This window comes from Thermobia domestica, chromosome 8, assembly GCF_964235325.1.
Source record: "Thermobia domestica chromosome 8, izTheDome1.hap1.1, whole genome shotgun sequence".
NCBI classification, from domain to species: Eukaryota; Metazoa; Arthropoda; class Insecta; order Zygentoma; family Lepismatidae; genus Thermobia; species Thermobia domestica.
This window is the reverse complement of record NC_137461.1, coordinates 291359343-291380926: the sequence shown is the minus strand read 5'-3', so window position 1 is coordinate 291380926 and position 21584 is coordinate 291359343. Positions and strand designations below refer to the sequence as shown.

The 21584-nt window shown below is 32.7% G+C and overlaps 1 protein-coding gene across 1 annotated transcript in view; it reads right to left on the bottom strand.

The window, feature by feature from the left end:
* Nucleotides 1-21584, bottom strand: part of LOC145693712 (putative multidrug resistance-associated protein lethal(2)03659) — a 217401-nt gene that overhangs the window by 25083 nt on the left and 170734 nt on the right. The window contains exons 20-23 of the mRNA XM_081769997.1: nucleotides 18933-19103; nucleotides 17920-18047; nucleotides 12953-13198; nucleotides 10109-10281 (exon numbers count right to left, since the gene is read on the bottom strand). Of these exons, the coding sequence (XP_081626123.1) occupies nucleotides 10109-10281; nucleotides 12953-13198; nucleotides 17920-18047; nucleotides 18933-19103 (718 nt within the window). The remainder of the gene's footprint in view (nucleotides 1-10108; nucleotides 10282-12952; nucleotides 13199-17919; nucleotides 18048-18932; nucleotides 19104-21584) is intronic.

Here is a 21584-nt window from a genome sequence, read left to right as displayed (position 1 = left end):
GGGTGTACTCGTTCCAACATAGCAAAGAATTCTTTTTTACCTGAGTCTTATAGTTTATATGGGATACGCCCTTTCTATGACAATTTTAACCGATTTGGATGAAACTCAGAATATAGGGGTTTTCGGACATGCTGATTACAAATATTATATTTATTTCTACCGGGGTCTTATAGTTTATGTGGGATACGCCCTTCCTATGACAATTTTATCCAATTTGGATGAAACTCGGTATATGGGCGTTTTCGATCATGCTGATTACGAATATCATATCTATTTCTACCTGGGTGTTATAGTTTGTGGGATACGCCCTTTGTATGACACTTAAAACCCAATCACTCATAAACGAAGCCACATAATGAGGTCGTGTTTCCAAATGTAGTAATTGGTCATCAACTACTACAAGTTCCAAAAATAATTACCATCGAGGTCAAAGGTCAACATACTTAAAACCTAATAGCTCGAAAACGGAGCCACATATTGAGATGACGTTTCCTCATTTAGTAATTGGTCATCAACCACTGCAAGTTCCAAAATAATGACCATCGAGGTCAAAGGTCAAAATACTTAAAACCTAATAACTCGTAAACGGAGCCACATATTGAGGTCGTGTTTCCAAATCTAGTAATTGGTCATCAGGTACTACATGTACCAAAATAATGACCATCGAGGCCAAAGGTCAACATACTTAAAACCTAATAACTCGTAAACGGAGCCACATATTGAGGTCGTGTTTCCAAATCTAGTAATTGGTCATCAGGTACTACAAGTTTCAAAATAATGACCATCGAGTTTAAAGGTCAAAATTTAAAACCTAATAAGTCGAAAATGGATCCACATATTGAGGTGCTGTTGCCACATTTAGTAATTGGTCATCAGGTACTACAAGTTTCAAAATAATGACTATCGAGTTCAAAGGTCAAAATTTAAAACCTAATAAGTCGAAAATGGATCCACATATTAAGGTGCTGTTGCCACATTTAGTAATTGGTCATCAGGTACTACAAGTTTCAAAATAATGACCATCGAGTTCCAAGGTCAAAATTTAAAACCTAATAAGTCGAAAATGGATCCACATATTGAGGTCCTGTTGCCACATTTAGTAATTGGTCATCAACCACTGCAAGTTTCAAAAATAATGACCATCGAGGTCAAAAATTTAAAAACGCGAATAACTCTTAAACAGAGCAACGTATTGAGGTGCTATTTCCAAATCTAGTAATACGTCATCAACTATTACATGTTCCAAAAGTACTGACTATCGAGGTCAATGGTGAAATATTTAAGCCTTAATAACTTTAAACAAAACCTGTGTGACCTATTCAATTTTGTATCAAGCAGAGAAAAGTGAAGAATGAATAAATATGACTGGCTTACTTCGAGTTTGTATTACTCCAATAAACGAAGGAATACCCCAAAAAAATAAGTGAAGAATGAATAAAATTTAGGTGGATTATTTTCTTTTGTACCAACTGAAAAAGAGAAGAAGAGCTACTTTAACTAGCTCATTATGTACTGTTTAAACAAACGAAAATTGACCATTATGTAACTTTTGAACTACTGAAATGTTCTATTTTTGTATCAATCAGAAAAACCCGAAGAAGGATCATTTTAACAAGTTCATAATTTCGATGTTCTACTTTTATACCAACGAGAAAAAAATGAACTAGCTGAATATACGAAATAATAAATTTAAGTGACCTATTCAATTTTGTACCAATGAGAAATGGCATTTTAACTGGCTCAGAATTTTACTACTCAAATAAACAATGAAGTATTTACTTTTGTACCACCGAGAAAAAAATAAACAAAGGAATTTTAACTTGTGTCAACTCTAAAATCAATTAAACGAAGTAATGCATTTGAGTGAGCTATTTAATTTGAAAAACCGAAGTTGAGTATTTTATACCATTTTGTATTATTTCAACAAACAGAGGAATAAGCAAAAAAGGATCATTTTATATCATTTTAAACTAGTCTAATAAACGAAGGCATAAACATGAGTGAGCTATTTAATTTTGTAGCAACCAAAGGATCATTTTAACTAGCTGAGTATTTTCATGAAAGAACAAAATTGTACTAATCAGAAAAAGCGAAGAAGACACATTTTAACTAACTGAGAATTTCCATACCTTTTTGTACTATTTAAACAAACGATGAGATAAATTTGAGTGGCCTGTTTTTTGTACTAACCAGAAAAATCGAAGAAGGTCCAATTTAGCTAACTCAGAATTTATGTACCTTTGTACTAGCCCAATGAACGAAAGAGCAAATTTGAGTGTTCTACTTTTTATACCAAACAAAGAAGAACCATTTTGTACTACTCAAATAAACGAAAGAAAAAACAAAAAAAGACCAATTTAACTAGCCCAGAATTTATATACGTTTTGTTTAGGTGTCCTACATTTTGTACCAGCGTGAAATGCCATTTTAACTAGCTCAGTAGTATTCAAATAAACAAAAAACCGAAGAAGGATCATTTTAACTAGCTCAGGTTTCTGTACTTTTGTGCCATTCAAACAAATGAAAAAACTAAATTTGGATGGAGTATTATTTTTTGTGCCAAGCAGAAAAAGGAAAGAATTTGTACTGACCAGAAAAGGCGAAGAGGGATCATTTTATACCTTTATGTGCTATTTAAATAAACGAAGGAATAAATTTGAGTGATCTATTCAATTTTATACCAATCAGAAGAAAAGCAAAGAAGGGCCATTTTAACTAGCTGAGTATTTTTGTGCTACACAAATCAACAAATGAATAAATTTGAGTGACCTATTCAATTTGGTATCAACAAGAAATACCATTTTAAATAACTCAGCATCTTATACCTTTTTGTGCTATTTAAATAAACGAAGAAAGCGAAGGAGGTCCAATTTAGCTAACTCAGAATTTTATACCATTTTGTACTAATCAAATAAACGAAGGAATAAATTTTTGTGACCTATTCAGTTTTGAAAACAAGCAGGAAAAGAAAAGAAATAACATTTTGTACTAATCAAATAAACCAAGGAATAAATTTAGATGGCCTATTTAGTTTTGTACCAACCACGAAAAAAAAGCGAAGAAGTTCCATTTTAACTTGCTCAATATTTCTGTACCATATTAACTAACTCAAAGAAACGAAAGAATAAATTTTGAGTGGCTTAAGCAAAGAAGGTCAATTTGTACCTTTTGTGCTATTAAAACTGAGTGACCTATTCAATTTTATACCAAGTAGAAAAAATGTTGTTTGCAATTAAAAAACGGAGAAGGTTTATTTTATGTACATTCTGTACTACTCAAATTCTACTTTCTGTACCAACCAGAGAAAAACAAAGAAATACCATATTCTGCTACTCAAACAAACGACGGAATAAGCTCAGAATTTCTATACCTTTTTGTGTTATTCAAATAAACGAAGGAATAAATTTGTGTGACCTATTCACTTTTATAGTAAGCCCCTTTTAGTTTTATACCAACCATGAAGGTCCATTATAACAAGCTCGGTATTTTTATACCATTTTGTATTACTCTATTTCATTTTTGTAACAATCAGAAGAAAACAGCTCAGAATTTTATACCTTTGTGGTGTTACATTTTGTATATTTTTGTGTCATCCAGAGAACAATTTAAATTGACTCTCCCTGACAATTCAGTTGCCAGAGTCCAATGTTAGTTATCTATTAAATTCTTAATATTACAGTACTACAAATTGATCCAGTTAACAGTTCAAGTCTTTCTATTCTTACACAATCAAGTGCATATGCTACAGTGGGCTCAGTGTTCATTTACATAATTAAATAATTGTTTATCTTTCTCTAAAAACAATTCTACTATTTTGTTTATATAGTAATCACACTCTGTAATGTATTCATATACCAGATTAAATTTTTTCTCCAAAGTATAAGTTTTCTTAATATTACAACCTTTAAAATGCTTCTTTATATAAAGTTTATAGATTTTCTCTCTCATTTCACGTTTAATTAAGATCGTCCACACCTTTTGCAATAATTCGTAATCATACTGCAGCAAACAGTTGTGATCTGTTTCATTTTCATTATGTTTAGAACATGCTTCACATAATAATACTGAATTTGGTGTATACTCATCAAATAATTGTATAACACATGTATCACTAATACTTTCACTAGTACACTCGCACTCATTAGCTTCCAGTTCAGAACAGGTAATATTTGAAACACTGTCATCATCACTTTCCGGGAGTATTTCATCATTATATCTATTATAGCGTCTAAAATAATACACATCTTCTATTTCCTGTGTTGGATATATGATTCTCACTTTATCACGTAATTCATCTGGCAAATCGGTGTCAGACGGGTGAATTAACAGTATAGGTTTTTCGTTTTCACGCTGAATTTCTTTTTCTCTAGGTGAAACAAACAATTTCTATGCTAGTCATTTTTCTGCTCTTCAGCAAAAACCAATCAAATAAATAATTTTATATATATACAATAAAAACATTCTATGCATTCTCCGTGTTTAATAATATGTTTTCAAGGCAATATAACATCATGATGTATGTTCTATTATTTTCCAAATATACTCCATAAACTTATATTCCATTATAATAAAACTAGCAGCGTTCACCCCGCTTCGCTGCGGTCACCCCGGAACGCAATAAACTTTGTTACTTAGATAATTTTTACTTTTTCGCTTTCAAGTGATATGATAAAAACCATAGAAGATTGCAGTAAATCTTAACATTATATCGCCTGTCATTTATGTTAACCCGCCCCGCTTCGCTGCGGTCATCCCGGTGCTGGCATATTGTAAAAGTGTCTGTAAAAATAAGCAAATCAATTAAAAAATTTTAAACAGAAGATTCAAGCTATTTTCCGCTGTATATCGCCTGTCATTTATGTTAACCCGCCGAGTGACACGGTCATGCGGGTTGCATATAAATACGTTTATTTTTACCTATGATGAACTAATAACAAAGGATTTGTACGTTATGGACACTTGAATGGTCAATTATCTCAAGACACTGGTAATTAAAAATTAAAGTGATATGATAAAAACCATCTAGGGTCCAAATCCTAATAACCCCCCAAAAATGAAAGAAATTGGTTCAGCCGTATTAGCGTGATGAGCGGACAAAATTTTGTACGTTCTCTTTTATATATATAGATACATAAATGCAAAAATATATATTTGTCTTTTTGAACTTAGACGAGGAAGGAAAGCTTAAAAAAATAATTGAATCGTTGAGCAATAGGCAGAACCGTAGGACCCACACTATACTAGCAATACAACTGTTAGGTAACGCATTCGTAACGTTGTTTAAATATCTGCAGCACTCTTTATAGATGGTATGAAACATGGAACTTTGAAAACTTCTCTTACTTTGATATAATCTCTTCTTCTGCTGTGATTCAAAAATGGACAAGTATGCTGTTATGATTTATCGTCATTCATAAGTTTTCTTTAGAACGCTAATTGCTATGTAGTCTGTTCTACAGAATTAAGTTAGAATTCAATGATAACGCAACTCTGGTTGGTTAAATCTTACGTTCAAATATGTAGTTAATGACCGGAAAAATTGAGACTTCAGTGTAACACCACAAAGGTATAAAATTCTGAGCTGTTTTCTTCTGATTGTTACAAAAATGAAATAGAGTAATACAAAATGGTATAAAAATACTGAGCTTGTTATAATGGACCTTCATGGTTGGTATAAAACTAAAAGGGGCTTGCTATAAAAGTGAATAGGTCACACAAATTTATTCCTTCGTTTATTTGAATAGCACAAAAAGGTATAGAAACTCTGAGCTTATTCCGTCGTTTGTTTGAGTAGCAGAATATGGTATTTCTTTGTTTTTCTCTGGTTGGTACAGAAAGTAGAATTTGAGTAGTACAGAATGTACATAAAATAAACCTTCTCCTTTTTTAATTGCAAACAACATTTTTTCTACTTGGTATAAAATTGAATAGGTCACTCAGTTTTAATAGCACAAAAGGTACAAATTGACCTTCTTTGCTTAAGCCACTCAAAATTTATTCTTTCGTTTCTTTGAGTTAGTTAATATGGTACAGAAATATTGAGCTAGTTAAAATGGAACTTCTTCGCTTTTTTTCGTGGTTGGTATAAAACTAAATAGGCCATCTAAATTTATTCCTTGGTTTATTTGATTAGTACAAAATGTTAATTCTTTTCTTTTCCTGCTTGTTTTCAAAACTGAATAGGTCACAAAAATTTATTCCTTCGTTTATTTGATTAGTACAAAATGGTATAAAATTCTGAGTTAGCTAAATTGGACCTCCTTCGCTTTCTTCGTTTATTTAAATAGCACAAAAAGGTATAAGATGCTGAGTTATTTAAAATGGTATTTCTTGTTGATACCAAATTGAATAGGTCACTCAAATTTATTCATTTGTTGATTTGTGTAGCACAAAAATACTCAGCTAGTTAAAATGGCCCTTCTTTGCTTTTCTTCTGATTGGTATAAAATTGAATAGATCACTCAAATTTATTCCTTCGTTTATTTAAATAGCACATAAAGGTATAAAATGATCCTTCTTCGCCTTTTCTGGTCAGTACAAATTCTTTCCTTTTTCTGCTTGGCACAAAAAATAATACTCCATCCAAATTTAGTTTTTTCATTTGTTTGAATGGCACAAAAGTACAGAAACCTGAGCTAGTTAAAATGATCCTTCTTCGGTTTTTTGTTTATTTGAATACTACTGAGCTGGTTAAAATGGCATTTCCTTTGACCTCGATGGTCATTATTTTGGAACTTGCAGTGGTTGATGACCAATTACGAAATGAGGAAACGTCATCTCAATATGTGGCTCCGTTTTCGAGTTATTAGGTTTGAAGTATGTTGACCTTTGACCTCGATGATCAGTATTTTGGAACTTGTAGTAGTTGATGCCCAGTTACTAGATTTGGAAACAGCACTTCAATATGTGTATCAGTTGTCGAATTATTAGGTTTTAAGTATGTTGACCATTGACCTTGATGATCATTATTTTGGAACTTGCAGTAGTTGATGACGAATTACTAGATTTGGAGACAGCGCCTCAATATGAGGATCCGTTTTCGAGTTATTAGGTTTTAAGTATGTTGACCTTTGACCTCGATGGTCATTATTTTGGAACATGTAGTACCTGATGACCAATTACTAGATTTGGAAACACGACCTCAATATGTGGCTCCGTTTACGAGTTATTAGGTTTTAAGTATTTTGACCTTTGACCTCGATGGTCATTATTTTGGAACTTGCAGTGGTTGATGACCAATTACGAAATGAGGAAACGTCATCTCAATATGTGGCTCCGTTTTCGAGTTATTAGGTTTTAAGTATGTTGACCTTTGACCTCGATGATCAGTATTTTGGAACTTGTAGTAGTTGATGACCAATTACTAGATTTGGAAACATGACCTCAATATGTGGCTCCGTTTACGAGTTATTAGGTTTTAAGTATGTTGACCTTTGACCTCGATCATTATTTTGGAACTTGTAGTAGTTGGTGACCAATTACTACATTTCGAAACACGACCTCAATATGTGGCTTCGTTTACGAGTTATTAGGTTTTAAGTATGTTGACCTTTGACCTCGATGGTCATTATTTTGGAACTTGCAGTGGTTGATGACCAATTACGAAATGAGGAAACGTCATCTCAATATGTGGCTCCGTTTTCGAGTTATTAGGTTTTAAGTATGTTGACCTTTGACCTCGATGATCATTATTTTGGAACTTGTAGTAGTTGATGACCAATTACTAGATTTGGAAACACGACCTCAATATGTGGCTCCATTTACGAGTTATTAGGTTTTAAGTATGTTGACTTTTGACCTCGATGATCAGTATTTTGGAACTTGTAGTAGTTGGTGGCCGATTACTAAATGTGGAAACAGCACTTCAATATGTGGCTCAGTTTTCGTGCTATTAGGTTTTAACTATGTTGACCTTTGACCTCGATGATCAGTATTTTGGAACTTGTAGTAGTTGATGCCCAGTTACTAGATTTGGAAACAGCACTTCAATATGTGTCTCAGTTGTGGAATTATTAGGTTTTAAGTATTTTGATCTTTGACCTTGATGATCATTATTTTGGAACTTGCAGTAGTTGATGCCCAGTTACTAGATTTGGAAACAGCACTTCAATATGTGTCTCAGTTGTCGAATTATTAGGTTTTAAGTATGTTGACCATTGACCTTGATGATCATTATTTTGGAACTTGCAGTAGTTGATGACCAATTACTAGATTTGGAGACAGCGCCTCAATATGAGGATCCGTTTTCGAGTTATTAGGTTTTAAGTATGTTGACCTTTGACCTCGATGGTAATTATTTTTGGAATTTGTAGTAGTTGATGACCAATTGATAAATGTGGAAACACCACCTCAATATGTTGCTTTGTTTACGAGTGATTGGGCTTTAAGTGTCATACAAAGGGCGTATCGCACATAAACTATCAGACCTAGATAAAAATAGGTATGATATTTGGAATCAGCATGTCCGAAAACGCCCATATACCGAGTTTCACCCAAATCGGTTAAAATTGTCATAGAAAGGGCGTATGCCACAAAAACTATAGGACCCAGGTAAAAATAAGTATGATATTCGTACTCAGCATGGTCGAAAACCCCCATATGCCGAGTTTCATCCAAATCGATTCAAAGAGCGTATCGAATCGCTATGTTACATAGGTATTCATTGTCTTAAAATAGGGGTTGAAAAAAAATCTTATGTAATTTCTGGTATGGTAAAATAGGGGTTGGAAAAGTAATTATAAAAGAGAACGAGTACACCCCTTAAAATGTACTCATAAAAGGGAATGAATCTTATGTATTCTGTGGTCTGCTGTGTTCGTAGTGTCAGTGTAATTTCTGCTATGTTCAATTAGGGGTTGGAAAATAAGCCGTATTAGATCTGCTATGTAATCTGTGCTATGTTATAATAGGGGTTGGAAAATATGCTCATAAAAGGGAATGAATACACCCTTGTTATGTTAGGTACTCTTATGTGTTATCTGCTCTGCTGTGTTCGTAACTGCTATGTTACATAGTCTTATGCTAAGGGGTTGAAAACGAATACACCTCTGCTATGTGTTCGTAGTCTTATGCTATGTTAAAATAAGGGTTGGAAAATATGCTCATAAAAGAGAACGAGTTCACCCCTATAATGGAGGTTGTTGTGTGTTACGTATCTTATGCTCTGCTATGTATTCATAGTCTCAGTGTAATTTCTGCTATGTTAAAATAGGGGTTCGAAAATAAGCCATACTCTTGTATTAGCTCTTCTATGTGTTCGTAGTCTTATGCTATGTTAAAATAAGGGTTGGAAAATATGCTCATAAAAGAGAACGAATACACATACACCCTTGCTATGTTACGTACTCTTATGTGCTCTTCTATGTGTTCGTAATCTTATGTTAAAATAGGGGTTGAAAAATATGCTCATAAAAGAGAACGAGTACACCCTTGTTATGTTACGTACTCTTATGTGTTATCTGCTCTGCTGTGTGTTACGTAGTCTTGTGTGTTATCTGCTTTGCTATGTGTTCGTAATCTTATGTGTTATCTCCTATGTTAAAATAGGGGTTGAAAAATATGCTCATAAAAGAGAACGAGTACACCCTTGTTATGTTACGTACTCTTATGTGTTATCTGATCTGCTGTGTGTTACGTACTCTTATGTGTTATCTGCTTTGCTATGTGTTCGTAGGGGTTGGAAAAGTGATCATAAAAGGGAACGAGTTCACCCCCTAAAAAGTGCTCATAAAAGAGAATGAATACACCCCCTTAAAAGTGCTCATAAAAGGGAACAAATACACCCCTAACATGGAGGTCGTAAAAGATCGTGGGTTGACGGTGCGTGGGTCATAGCGTATCGTGAGACAGTGGAAAATTGAGTCCTTTCTCTCAGGAGACCCTGGAATAAAAAGCGATTTTTCAGCTACCGGGTGTCAAGTGCCCCCACCTACTAATGTTATCGTTGCAATATCTTATAAACCTTTCAAAATATGAAGAACTGAATCTTTACAATAGTTCGCCACATTTATTATTATTCACGTGGAGAAAATAGATTTCTCGTTCAGTAGATTCTACATGTGTATGTAAAAGATATTTAATGAGATAGTTCACTGTAAATTCTACTTACTGTGGATCAACGTTTGCAGTAGCTTCATCGAGTAATAGTATTTTGTTTCTCCGTAGAATCGCTCGAGCTAAAGACAGTAGCTGGCGTTGTCCAGCACTGAAATTATGACCTCCTTCGGAAACAGGTGTCACGAGACCAGCTGCACAGTTCTTGATAACTTCTTTTAAATGAACCTTTAAATGAAATAAAGCACATATAAAGAATACTATAGGGACACGTGTGGCGATATTATCTGTCATAGCTAAAGAAAAGAAAGAGAAACATTTTAATAAATTACAGATCTTCTTTTTAAAATTCAGTTTGTTAAGTTTTGTAAACAAATAGATACAATAATAAATTGTTACAGTATGGATGAATGTATGCATGTATGTAGACAGTGGCGTATTTACGGGGGGTGGCTACCAGGCTCAAGCTCCCTACGAAATAGATAAATTTTTGTATAATATGTATAATAACTGTATACCTACATAGACCCAATATATATACACCCACTCAGGAGAATTGCATAGCCCCCCCGAAACAAAATCAAAATACGCCACTGTATGTAGAGTATGGATGAATGCATGTATGTGTCCGTGGTATATATTGTCCTTCTTTATGAGGAAAACGGTGCTAGTCTCGAACGGTTCAGTTACAATGGCCATAGAGTGACAGAATAATTTTGAGTGAATTTCTTCGTCTGAAATACTAAGTACCAGTTTAATCTGTGTTAACTTCAGAATTGTGGCGCTTAGAAAGTTCTAGTGTGAAGTTACAATTTACCAAATTCTAATTCTGATATCGAAGTTTAGGTAACACCTCCTTGGTTGGAATTCATGTAGAAGATATCCACCACGGAAGCATTTGTAATTTCTGTTAAGTTCTGAGTGTTAGTACTACCCAATACTATGGATATCCGGGTAAGCAGACATTTTTGATTTAATTGAATTATATATAACGGGATAATTTTGGAACTAGGGGGGAGGAAATCAGGTAAAATCATCATGTTTACAGGAGAAATGATTTGATGTTACGTAAGTGTAATAACTAAGTACTAACATAACATAAGCTAACCTAACCTAACCTAAACCATAAAAAAAAAACAGAAAATATAGTAAGAAAGTACGAATTTTAAGCAAAGAATTCTGGGCCTTCAAATACAAATATCCTAACCTAACCTAAACTAAACTAACCCAAACTAACCTAAACTAAATTAACCTACCTAAACCATAAAAAAAAAATACAGAAAATACAGCAAGAAAACACGAACATTAAGCAAAATAGTCTGGCCCCCCAGTTCCAAAAATATACCACATACTTATTCTGGTAGTGAAAAATTACAAGAATTTTTTGTTATTCAGTGAATAAGACTGTTGGTGTATTGCTTCTTATTTAATGGTTATCGATTTTATATTTTGAAGGACAATTATTAAAGTTGCACAGCGAATATTGAAATTTAGTATTTTTTTGGAAGAACTATTTGAACTGATTCTTAGTGACTAAAAATATTCATACGGAAAATTAATTAAACTAATTCAGTATCAATCAACAGCTTATACAGGGTGGCCCATCTTAATCTTTCCACAGAGATATCTCGAAAACGGTTGAACATAAATGAAGTGAACAAAAACTAAAATAGGAAATACCATGGGGCAAATCGAATGGTGATATCGCGGTGCCCTCCAGGGCCGCTCTTCAAGGGGACCCGGGGCCCAACTTTAAAGTTTTAAATGAAAACATGGGGCGAGTGACACCTCGTTCGATTGATCTTTTAAAAACTAAAAAACGATGTGGCAAAAGAGTTTTCATATCGGTAACCGTATTCAAAATGGTCGCCAAGATATGTTACCTGTATCAGATAAACGTCCAGTACCACTCATATGAAAACGGTTGAACATAAATGAACCAAACAAAAATTCTAATAGGAATCCCATGGTAAAAATTGAATGATGTTGTCGCGGTGTCCCCCAAGGCCGGCTTTCATGGGGGCCAGGTTCAATATAGAAATTTTAAAGGAAAATATATGTCAAGTGATACCTCGTTCGATAATCTTCATACAGTAAACAGCGTTGTGGCAAAAGATTTTTCATATGGGTCACCGTTTTCAAAATGGTAGCCAAGACATGGTACCGTTTACATATGAGTGGTACTGAACGTTTATCTGATACAGGTAACATATCTTGGCAGCCATTTTGAATACGGTGACCGATATGAAAACTCTTTTGCCACATCGCTTTTTAGTTGTTAAAGATCTATCGAACGAGGTGTCACTCTCCCCATGTTTCCACTTAAAATTTTAAAGTTGTTCCCCGGGTCCCCTTGAAGAGCGGTCCTGGAGGGCACCGCGACATCATTATTCGATTTGTCCCATGGTATTTCCTATTTTAGTTTTTGTTCACTTCATTTTTGTTTAATCGTTTTCGAGATATTTCCGTGGAAAGATTAAATTGGCCACCCTGTATATACAATTATTTGTATGAGTATTCTTACTCGGCACTGGACGTGTCTAACTTTTATAGGAAGACACGTTACAAATCTTACTTCAATTACTTCAAATCTGACCATAACATTAATTAAGGCCAAAAGTGTCTATATGAACAGAGATAATTATTTCGAAATAAACTGAATTTGTATTTGAGTAAATTATTCAATAGAACTAAAGAAATTGATACAAGGCAAATAATTATGTGGTTATTTCTTCTAATTTAACTTATATTATTTCATAAGATCATAATTATTCACATCTTCCATAACTTTCCATGGTTTAATATCTTTTTTAAAAAAGTAATACAAAGAAAACTTATTTTCTGATTACTTCTTGTAATTTGAATTAAACTATTCCATAAGATTATGCAAAATACTCACGTCTTCCAGAGCTTTCCATAGTTGGTAATCTTGAAATTCGTTGAAAGGATCGAGATTCTTTCTCAGAGTTCCGGAGAATAATACTGGATCCTGAGGTATGATGGAGATCTTACTACGTAAATCGTGCAACCCCAATTGCTTTATGTTCACATTGTCAACAAAGATGGATCCTTCGAATTCTGCCAATCTAAATAACGCTACTGTTAAAGACGATTTTCCAGCGCCAGTTCTTCCGACAATTCCAATCTGAAACATGGATAACAAAAGGGTATAAATCATGGTGAATATTTACTTTTCGAATATAGACAGTTAATATTCTTTTATCTCCCACATTATTCAAATATCCGTATATACACGAGATAGTCAGCAATTATTTTCTAGTCCTAATTTATTGTCATAATTTTAATGCCTCTACCTCAACACCGAATAAGTACTTGAATCAATTTGAACACCTTTTGTTTAGTTTTATATTTATTTTAAACGAGAAACTACAGCCGTTTTCGTTGACAAAACTATTAAAACTACGTTACTCAAGTAACACATTGTTCATATCGACAAGAATCTTTATTTACATTGAACCTCTTTGTTGATGTAAACAATTCGCATTTAGAAAACTTCATTAGTTGCAATACTTTCGAGGACGAAAACATTTTTAGTTTTTGGAGTCGTTAGCAAAGAGTGACAACGGAACTAAATAAAATATGGATGAAACACCAAAGATTATTTCCATTGATTTATGTTGATCTCCGTAAAAGCTTCACAAAGTATACAACTTTATTAATAATAAAACTAACCGTATTATACTTTTTTTCTTTAATCACAATGAAGTAATTTCAAGAATCCTTACTAATGTCTCCCTGAATCATTAAAACGTAGGCAGTGCTTACTGAACAATGTGCACTGTAGGACTTCTATACCGATCAACAGAAATACGGAACCTCTTCCTTAGCAATGTTCTACAAGGCAATAATTTCTCCTAAAATAGAATATTGTTCACCTATCTGGACAATGGTAGCTCCTACAAACCTATCGCGGCTAAACTCACAAAAAAAGGACATGAACATGTCAACTGGACATTCTAATCAAACCTAGTCCATTCGATAATCACAGCAAAGATATGTTCATGCACAAAAAATTAGGTGCCATGGACTATGGAGTAAAGTCTCTGGGGCCCATTAACCCTGTTAGTATAAAGAAAATCATAAACTCGCAGTGAAATAGCTACTGTATCAACACTGTTCATTAAAAAGTCATGGTTTATAGTTCATTCCCTTCAGCATGCAACAAGTTTTCCAGAGGTTCTATGTATTGGGGCTCATAATGTATTTGAACAAGAAAAATGGGGAGAATGAAGGGAAAATTCCTTCCAGAAATCCCTACCATCAACTTTGGACTCCTCTGGAGTGGCCTCAGCTAAAAGCACATAATTAATCCAAATGTATCTCTAAACATACTGTAGGGGTTAGGAAATGAGTGTACCAAGTTTTGTATTGACATACGGAATCACTGTTGCCGCACTTGGTACAATTGTACCAAATTCAGCCCTTTTTGTCATTCGTCGGCCCGTTGGTACCACGCTGGCATTTTCAGCCCCTTTTGTGAAAAAGTTGGTACAATTCTACTCAATTCAGCACCATTTAACAAATACATGTCACATTTTCAAAAGTGTCAGTAAGACTTTCCCTACATTTGTTTCTTTTTATGTCTTTCATGGAAGGTTCTAGGACCCTGGACTGCTTTTACATTTTTTACAAATATCAGTTATTTTACCTTATATTCTTCTTACAGTCTATTATCCTTCTTTGGTCATGAAATAAGCCAGAATAAAGTGCACTAATTTATATTTTAATATTTTATTAAAACGTACTGTTTGCACAAGAACTCGGAGATGATTGATTTGTTCCTAGTTTTATATTTCTTCATATATGGCCATACTTTTTTGGTTTATTGGTCACTCTGAAATAGAGAAGCAATATGGTTTCCTTACAATACATATAGAAGATGATAACTGTTTTCCCTTTTAATTTGCGACCTCTGTCATACTTCCTACGTGCGAGAAAATTCCATCTACTTCCAACGTTGTTCGGGTTCCTCCTATTAGGATGTTTTTAAAAAGTAATTTTTTAAAAGAGCACTCTCTTGATTTGCTTTCTTGGAAGAGGGGATGGGAGTGTTCTAGAAGTTCACCTCTTTTAGTTTCATGTTATAGGACCATGTATTACACTGGTATAAAATAATGAATTCCGCCCTTTTTGTTTCAATTTGGTACTATTTTTCAGCCCACTCCAGAGATAGAACTGTGGCAACACTGTACGGAATAGATGTGAGAGAAAACCTTGAATAACAATACACGTTATACGACTATGTATTTCTTGGACGACCCGTGAGGAAAGCAAGCGATTCGGTTTTTAATAATATTATCCATACCAACACATTATTTCATTGCCTTGAATACGAAAATACAAAAAGGACACAGATAGATACTAACAAAAACATAGTCATTCACAATATGCAGACTATATAACGAATCATGGAGAGGTTGATGTATTTCAGGATTCAGGGCTAATTAAACAACTCTGTAAATTTTCATAACAAATATTTTCTACGTGAACAGTCAGAAAAGGAATTAAAATATAATCCTAACTTGGATATCATTACCAGTTTAACGAGCAAAGACAAAGCTACAAACACACAAGTTAATTGCAATTCTCTACAGAATTATTTAAACTTGATTTTCGGGTCAACAAAACCATTCCTCACTAAAGAAATTTGGCAAAATAAACTCTGAATTATAGAACAATGTCGATTACAGCTTTCAAAAATAACATTAGAATCACAGCAAAATGCTATTCAAAGTTCTATTCGAATCAGAATTTCATTCTATACGTCGAAACAACACAATTTCACGTCGTATGCTGGAATTATTTTCCGTCAATACTTTCTTATCCGTTCTTGTTAATGTTCCTTCCCAGTGTGAAACGGTTGAATCGAACTTCCCACACCACACCACAGCTAGAAAGGTCTGCTGGTCGCACACATCGTCAGAGAACCACCCGTTACTGCCATCTATTATCCGATAAGCGAAATATTTGACACTTGCAATAAAATTTACGATTATTTTTTATTTCTAGAAAAAGCAAATTGTGACCATATGTCGCAATCTGCAAAGATAGGGAAAGAATCAAAGGGATCAGAAAGATGGCACGAGTACCGGATAGTGTCATGAAAATAAAGTCATTGAAGTGGCGGTGAGCTGGACACACTGCAAAAAGAAATGATTATCGATAAACAAGAGTAATTGTTGATTGAATAACAAGAGAGAAAAAGAACACCTAGGATACGTCCTCATACAAGTTGTGACGAAATCAACAAGCCCTGTGGAGCAATGTGAACGAGAAGTGCCCAAGATAAATGGGCTATGGCTATGGAAACTAGTTGGAGATCTTCATCCAGCAGTGGATTAACAATAGTTGACAATATACTATATTTTAGTAGAACGTAAGACTTTAAGAAAACAATGTGACTGTTCCAACTGTGTGTACTGTCTTACTCGGTATCTTCGTTATCTTGAACACCTTCCGAGAAATAACAGATATACATCTCCTATCCGAGGATTTATTTTTCATCCGGAAAATCGATTCAAATAGCCATTATATTATTATGTATTCTGCCTGTTCGCAGGCCTTGGAACTAATGAGCTTTTTAAATGGGTTTGGGCCTATATGTGTTTCTCCTACATACGTTTCTCGATTTTCAGCTTCCTCTTTTAACTTCCAATATTTTCTTCTATTTTTCAAATCATCGATCAATTGTGTTCTTCTTCTTCCTATTCTTTGCTTTCCTTCCATCTTTCCTTCTATGGCAGTGTGAAGACAATTTCTTCGCAAGATGTGTCCAATCCAATTGGCCTTCCTATAAAGGATGCTGGCTCAAAGTATCCCCTTCTCCCCTATCCGTTTTAAAACATCTTCGTTTGTTATTCTCTTTGTCCATTTTATCTCATCTAGCTTCCTCAAACGCCACATTTCCAAGCTGTCTAAATATCTTTTCTCTAACTTCCGTAGTGTCTGTAGGTTGTTAGGTTATGTCAATTAGTTGGGGCAAGATGTTTGCTATTGAATAATCGAACAAGGTGTTAAGAAATTGTGAAAACAAATTAAGGGCGTAACTGGTGTAACTATGTAATATAAATAATGTGTAAATGTTTTTAGGTTGGAATGGAGCCATAAGTGGCTGGTTATTTGTAGATTGGATATGAGCCTTAGGTGGCTGAGTTTGTTATATAATTATCAATGTTAGCTGAAATGTAGTTATCTCTGAACTTTAGTGGTTGTAAAGTGTATATTAACTACCCAGAGATATACAAGCACATTAAAGAGTTGAAGTAATCAGGAATTTGCTTTGACATTCATTGGGAATTAGAGTAGTTTAGAAGGTTAATTAAAAATAAATACTTTGCACTAATTTTTGACTAACATAGTTCAACTTCAAATAGGCATATATAAGCCTGAAATTATTATTACATATACCGCATTTGACACTATAAAACGAATTTTTATTTTTAAAGAATAAATTGGTCTTATAAGCCCGCAAAAAAGTATTCGTTTTTCAAAAAATGAAATGAAATCTTTAAGTTTAACGTCCCACGGTTATGCCGGTTAGGCTAAAGGAGACGGTGATAATGAGAAATGAGTGAAATGGTGGAATGAAGAAAGTGGGAGGAAACGGGAGAACCCCAAGAAAACCCACGCGCACGGTGTTTGTCCACCACAAAGTCCACACGGCGCGAGCTGGGATCGAACCAGGGACCCCAAGCACCGGAGGTGAACGCTCTACCACTGAGCCACCGCGCCCCCTCGTTTTTCAAGGCGAGACAGGGAGTGTATCTGATTATTCTGCGCAAGATATCTTTTAACAATTGTAGCTTAACGGTAATTTTCTGAATTAATTTACTAAATATACTATACCTTTTCTCTTGGTCTAACGTTGAACGTAAGACACTTCAATACTGGAGGGTCATCAGAGCAATACCGAAGGGAAGTGTTAAGGAATTTGATTTCTCCATTTTCAGGCCAACAAGTTGGAGGTTTCTTCTCTGAAAATAATAATAATAATAATAGCAATAAAGGTTCATTTTCAATCTATACATCTGAAGTTCCAAGAAAATGCACACAGTATCGTTCAAAAAATGAATTAGCCGTTTCGCACTGGAATTTATTACAGTACTTTTTGCGTTAATTTATGAAAAAAAGAAAAAGAAAATATTACTTGAGTAATTTTAACCCAGTTTAACAATTTTAACTATTGTAGCATCACGTAGGGTTACTATAATTGATGTTTTGAAAGTTATACATATAATGATAAACCATCTATAATACACTTTTATAACTTATACTTGAATTATCAGATTACTAATGAAACTCCAACTGATCAAAGCAGTATATATATATATATATATATATATATATATATATATATATATATATATATATATATATATATATATATATATATATATATATTTTAAGACTATATATTTGTGTTACAGTTTCGGCTATGTAACATTCCGAAACTGTAACACAAATATATAATCTTAAAATATATATATACTGCTTTGATCAGTTGGAGTTTTATTAGCAATCTTGAATTTTCCAGAGCTACAATGAATAATTTTCAATTATCAGAATTCAGAAAATAAATACTAGTGGAAGGGGTTAACTACAAAGACACTAACGTTCATGTAAATCGAAGTAACAAAATGATGATACATCTACATTATTGAATAAACTTTGATCTAATGGTGAATAAACCCGGATAGTTATCCTAAATATTTAGAAACAGTTGATCGTTTGGATATTATTTGGAACATGAGGGTTAGTAATTTTGAACTTAATATTAGGTTCACTTATGGAAATACACTGCTAATATTCATATACAATGACAATGGCTGGTTCTATTCAATGGAGAGAATCGTACGAACCTGATGGAGTGTCCACAGAAGGCTCAGAATCAAGATTAGAATACTCGAGAATCCGTTCCACTGACGTCATTTGGTTTTCTAATTCTGCAGATTGTCGCATTCCCCATTGGAAAAGCAAAGTCAATCCAAGTGACTGAGTTATTGCTAGACCAACATCTCCTCCCATTTTATCTGTAACATAAAAGTTAATAGGTTTGTCTATAATAGAAGCATCCTATGTTGGTGTGAATAGCTATGGGGCCGCGGTGGCTCAGTGGTAGAGGGTTCACCTCTGGTGGATGGGGTCTTGTGTTCAAACCCTGCTCCCGCCAAGTGAACTTTGTGGTGGAAAAACACCGTGTGCGTGGGTTTTCTCGGGGTTCTCCCGTTTCCTCCCACTTTCTTCATTCCACCATTTCATTCATTACTCATTATCACCGTCTCCTTTAGCATAACAGTGGGACGTAAAACTCAAACATTTCATTTCATTTTTTTCTTCTAGCTATGTAGCTTGTAATTATTGTGAGCCTGATGGAAATACAACTACAGAGTCGATATATATATATATATATATATATATATATATATATATATATATAGTTTCTAAGTGAATGTGCCTTAACGCAACTAGGAACAGTAAATATAATTACCTTTATGGGGTTGAATTTGCCAAAATTTGGGAAAAATAATATTTTTACGCTAATTTTTAACATTTTAAAATTAATCCATTCCCAAATGTAACAGCTAAAATTCTTATGAATTGGAACCGCGAAAAATAATGTTTAAATATTATTTAAACCGATCAACATCTTCCGATTGCGCGTTGTCTTCAAAGTTAATGAAATTAAAAAAAAAAACAATACAAATAAAGGTAGATTACAGTTAAAGGGGAAAAAATACTGATATATTATTTTTGGTTTTCCTTATTGAATATAAGTTTAAATGTTTAGAAACAAATTATTTCAGACCATTAGTAATATTTATAAACAGGTTTTCTTTATTGAATATAAGTTTAAATGTTTAGAAACAAATTATTTCAGACCATTAGTAATATTTATAAACAGGTTTTCTTTATTGAATATAAGTTTAAATGTTTAGAAACAAATTATTTCAGACCATTAGTAACATTTATAAACAGGTTTTCTTTATTGAATATAAGTTTAAATGTTTAGAAACAAATTATTTCAGACCATTAGTAATATTTATAAACAGGTTTTCTTTATTGAATATAAGTTTAAATGTTTAGAAACAAATTATTTCAGACCATTAGTAATATTTATAAACAGGTTTTCTTTATTGAATATAAGTTTAAATGTTTAGAAACAAATTATTTCAGACCATTAGTAATATTTATAAACAGGTTTTCTTTATTGAATATAAGTTTAAATGTTTAGAAACAAATTATTTCAGACCATTAGTAATATTTATAAACAGGTTTTCTTTATTGAATATAAGTTTAAATGTTTAGAAACAAATTATTTCAGACCATTAGTAATATTTATAAACAGGTTTTCTTTATTGAATATAAGTTTAAATGTTTAGAAACAAATTATTTCAGACCATTAGTAATATTTATAAACAGGTTTTCTTTATTGAATATAAGTTTAAATGTTTAGAAACAAATTATTTCAGACCATTAGTAATATTTATAAACAGGTTTTCTTTATTGAATATTAGTTTAAATGTTTAGAAACAAATTATTTCAGACCATTAGTAATATTTATAAACAGGTTTTCTTTATTGAATATAAGTTTAAATGTTTAGAAACAAATTATTTCAGACCATTAGTAATATTTATAAACAGGTTTTCTTTATTGAATATAAGTTTAAATGTTTAGAAACAAATTATTTCAGACCATTAGTAATATTTATAAACAGGTTTTCTTTATTGAATATAAGTTTAAATGTTTAGAAACAAATTATTTCAGACCATTAGTAATATTTATAAACAGGTTTTCTTTATTGAATATAAGTTTAAATGTTTAGAAACAAATTATTTCAGACCATTAGTAATATTTATAAACAGGTTTTCTTTATTGAATATAAGTTTAAATGTTTAGAAACAAATTATTTCAGACCATTAGTAATATTTATAAACAGGTTTTCTTTATTGAATATAAGTTTAAATGTTTAGAAACAATATATTTCAGACCATTAGTAATATTTATAAACAGGGTTTCTTTATTGAATATAAGTTTAAATGTTTAGAAACAATATATTTCAGACCATTAGTAATATTTATAAACAGGGTTTCTTTATTGAATATAAGTTTAAATGTTTAGAAACAAATTATTTCAGACCATTAGTAATATTTATAAACAGGTTTTCTTTATTGAATATAAGTTTAAATGTTTAGAAACAAATTATTTCAGACCATTAGTAATATTTATAAACAGGTTTTCTTTATTGAATGTAAGTTTAAATGTTTAGAAACAAATTATTTCAGACCATTAGTAATATTTATAAACAGGTTTTCTTTATTGAATATAAGTTTAAATGTTTAGAAACAAATTATTTCAGACCATTAGTAATATTTATAAACAGGTTTTCTTTATTGAATATAAGTTTAAATGTTTAGAAACAAATTATTTCAGACCATTAGTAATATTTATAAACAGGTTTTCTTTATTGAATATAAGTTTAAATGTTTAGAAACAAATTATTTCAGACCAT